The following is a 3,587-nucleotide window of genomic DNA, read 5'->3' on the forward strand; positions in this document are numbered from 1 at the left end:
TTTTTTTTTTCGAGATGGAGTTTCACTATGTTGCCCTTGGTAGGGTGCTGTGGTATCACAGCTCATAGCAACCTCATACTCTTGAGCTTAAGTGTTTCTCTTGCCTCAGCCTTCCAAATACTTGGAACTACAGGCACCTGCCACAACACCCGGCTATTTTTTGTTATTGTTGTTGTTGTTGTTGTTATTGTTGGTTAGCAGGCCCCAGATGGGTTCGAACCTGCCAGCTCTGGTGTATGTGGCTGGTGCCCTAGCTGCTGAGCTACAGGCGCCAAGTCTCCAGGTACCTTTTATAAGTAAAGTCACACATTTGTCTTTCTATACCTGGTTTATTTTCTTCAACATACTGTTTTTAAGGTTCATTATGTTGTAGCCTATAGTATCCCACTGTATGTGTATATACATACACATTGTTTATTCATTTATCTGCTGATGAACAATTGGGTTGTTTCTATCTTTAATATATTTATTTTTGCTTTAAAAATCTTAATAAAATACAAACTTAGCCATGTAAGGAAAGAGCAATATTGTCACTGTATTCCTAAGAGAAGAAAAACTGATCAGTCTCTGGTTCAGATATCTTAGAAGAATACCTGGGCTGCTTTAGGGGAAGATTGTAGGTAAGGACATGTGAGTCCTGGAAAGTAATGGGGTTCACAGGTTGGAATCTTTCTCTAGTGTGGAGTGAGTCCTGGGTATCCAGGGGAAGTATGGTCTAAGGAAGTATGTGCTTACTATTCTACCTCTATCTCTCAGAGCAGGTCAAAGCAGAACACTTGTAGGATTAACTGAGAGTCCTCACATACTCTCTGCAGTAGAACATGGAGGAGAAGTAGGAACATTAGCACAAGCCAAATATGAATAACAATCTCGGCCTTGTTTCCTAGAGCCCTCTATCCAAGATCTCTTACATCTCTGTATTATACAACAGTCAGATTTGTGCTACTGAACTTTGGGTTCCTGGAAATTGTTACATACTTTTATTGCATTTTTCCAAGATGGTATTTCACAATTTCTGGGTTAGACGTCTCTTTACTCCATAGTTCTGTAAGGGATTATATAATAACTCATTTTTGTCTCATAGTCTTGTGTGACTTGGTGTCTTATTGGAGGACTTGTAGCTAAGAATTGTAGTGTAATATTTATAACACACTCAGGGTGGTGCCTGGTGCGTAACTTTGCTCATTAAGTGACAGATAATTATTCTGTCTCATTAACCACTTTACAGACCTGGTAAGTACCTTGGTCTGGTGCACATAGCCCCTCTGGGATACTGATCAGCATCAAAATTTCCAGTAAAATTTTTGAATATATAAGCTAAGTTTTGGCTTCAGTTTGAAATGCTTTTGAAGATTTCAACTTTGAATTCTTCACATGTAATTTGCTTTGCTGTTTCCTATTAATTATGGTACTAGTTCTTGCAGCTTTTATTATTCTTCTGTCAGAAACTTTTTTTTTTTTTTTTTTTTGGAACAAGTCTCACTTTTTTGCCCTCAGTAGAGTGCTGTGGCATCATAGGTCATAGCAAACTCTTGGGCTTGACCAATCCTCTTGCCTCAGCGTCTTGAGTAGTTAGGACTTCAGGCATGCGCCGCCACACCCTACTAGTTTTGCTATTTTTAGTAGAGATGAAGTCCACCTTTCCTCAGGCTGGTCTGGAACTCCTGAACTCAAGCAATCCACCTGCCTCAGCCTCCTGGAGTGGTAGGATTACAGGTGTGAGCCACTGTGCCTGCCCCTGTAATAAATTAGATGATCAATAATTGAAGGAAAAAAAGAAAGTAAGAGTATTTCAATATCTGTGGTAAATCTGTTGGAGCAAGGAACTTTGCTTTCCTTCCAGTATTTTTGTGTAACACAACTAATTAGAGAAATTAGTCTTGCCATTTCTTCCTATGTCCTTTAGCTTTGAAATTAAAGGTAATAGGTATCAGATGGTCTCTGTTCCCTGAAATTGTAGATGCACGATTCATTTCACTCAAAGTACAACTATGTGATTAAACATTTCTATTAGAGTTACTTTTTGCTACTTTTTATACTCAAAATATCTTATTTAATAGATAGGGAAATTCTTTAATTATGTCTGGCTTATTTCATTGTATTTATCTTCTGCTGCCTTCACAGTACCTAAAAATGTGCATTCTGAAAAAGGAACTATCTAGTGAAATTTTCTATTCAGTATCATGCATATTATCAATACCAGAATGATTAACTAAATCTTTTTTTCCCTCTGCCTCCAGTGATTTCTTAAATAAAAACCAAGAGCTGTTGCAAGATTTATCGGAAGTGAATGATGAAAACACTCAGTTGATGGAAATACTGAATACTCTGTTTTTCTTGCCAATCAGACGACTTCATAATTATGCAAAAGTTTTGCTAAAGCTTGCTACTTGTTTTGAAGTGGTAAGCTTCCCACATGTACCCCTTTGCACAGTTGGAAAGCTAAAGATATAGTTGTTTGTTTGTTTAGATTATGTGACCACAAGATCTAAAACTCCATTAATTTAATATTTACCTGTGTCTTAATTTCTTTTTCTTTAAGGAAATGAAAGAGGAAAGTATGACCGTAGATAAACCTAGTTTTCTGTGAATTAAGTTTCCTTTCGGTACCTTATCAAGAGTAACTGTATTATTCATTTTGAAGCTATGTCTAAATTTGAAATTCTATTATGATGCTGCTCAGTAGTTGTCAAAGTTTATAGCCTGCATATTGAGTTTGAGTTACCCAAAGCTCTTTAATGCTCGGGCTTTCTGTATAATGGCACATGCCCATGAGGTAGAATTCGTGTCCAGGCACTCTGGCTCCAGAGTCTGTTCTCTTAGACACTTTTCTGTGTTATTTCTTCTGATATATAACCTATTAACAGAACCACCACTGTATTCTGGAATGTTGCATGTTTTCCTGTGTTCTCTGTCTAGTTACAAGCTCCCAGAAGGTAAAGATCATGCCTTACTTTTTTTTTTTTTTCCAATCCCTAGCACTCAGCAGAATGTCCTATATTTGGTAGATATTCATTAAATGCTTCTTAAGTGAATGGAAAAAATGCATATGAGTGACTCCAGAACTGTAGAATGTAGACCAGTTACATTCATCTTACCTTCTGCTTATTTGCCACGCAGCTCAGCAGTTTTACCCGATCCCAGTAGTAGGTTCTCATAGTCTGGTTTGTAGACCCCATGAGAGTTCCAAAGATCCTTTCAGGAGGTCAAAACTATTTTCATGACAATACGACGACATTTGCCTTTTCCATTATGTTGTCATTATATTGATGGTGCAAAAGTAAAGGTGGATAAAACTTCTGGCTACTTAGCAGGAATTGAGGCAGTGGCTCCAAACTATCCAGGAGTCATTATTCTTCACCATCACGCACTTGCAGATAAAAGACAAACAAAATGCCAGTTTACTTCAAAGTGTGCTTTGTGAAGCAATAAAAATTATTAATTTTATTTAACCTCAACCATTGACTATACATCTTTTTAATATTACGTGTGACAAAATGGGAAGTACGCATAAAGCAGTTCTGCTACGTACTGAAAGGTAGTTTTTTAGGAAAAAGCATGATTGTCATTGAGAAGCTTTTTTTTTT

The 3,587-nt window shown here is 37.1% G+C and overlaps 1 protein-coding gene across 2 annotated transcripts in view; it reads left to right on the forward strand.

Annotated features, from left to right (window-relative positions):
• The window catches only part of ALS2 (ALS2, alsin Rho guanine nucleotide exchange factor), a 55,368-nt gene that overhangs the window by 42,982 nt on the left and 8,799 nt on the right, over positions 1–3,587 (forward strand). For both annotated transcript variants that reach the window (XR_002772103.1, XM_023510396.1), the window contains exon 13: positions 2,241–2,403. Coding sequence is in view for 1 of the 2 variants with exons in the window: in XM_023510396.1 (XP_023366164.1) it covers positions 2,241–2,403 (163 nt within the window). In the remaining variant the exon portion in view is untranslated. The remainder of the gene's footprint in view (positions 1–2,240; positions 2,404–3,587) is intronic.

This window comes from Otolemur garnettii, unplaced genomic scaffold (genome assembly GCF_000181295.1).
Source record: "Otolemur garnettii isolate 467f Iridium unplaced genomic scaffold, OtoGar3 scaffold00013, whole genome shotgun sequence".
In the NCBI taxonomy this organism is placed as follows: domain Eukaryota; kingdom Metazoa; phylum Chordata; class Mammalia; order Primates; family Galagidae; genus Otolemur; species Otolemur garnettii.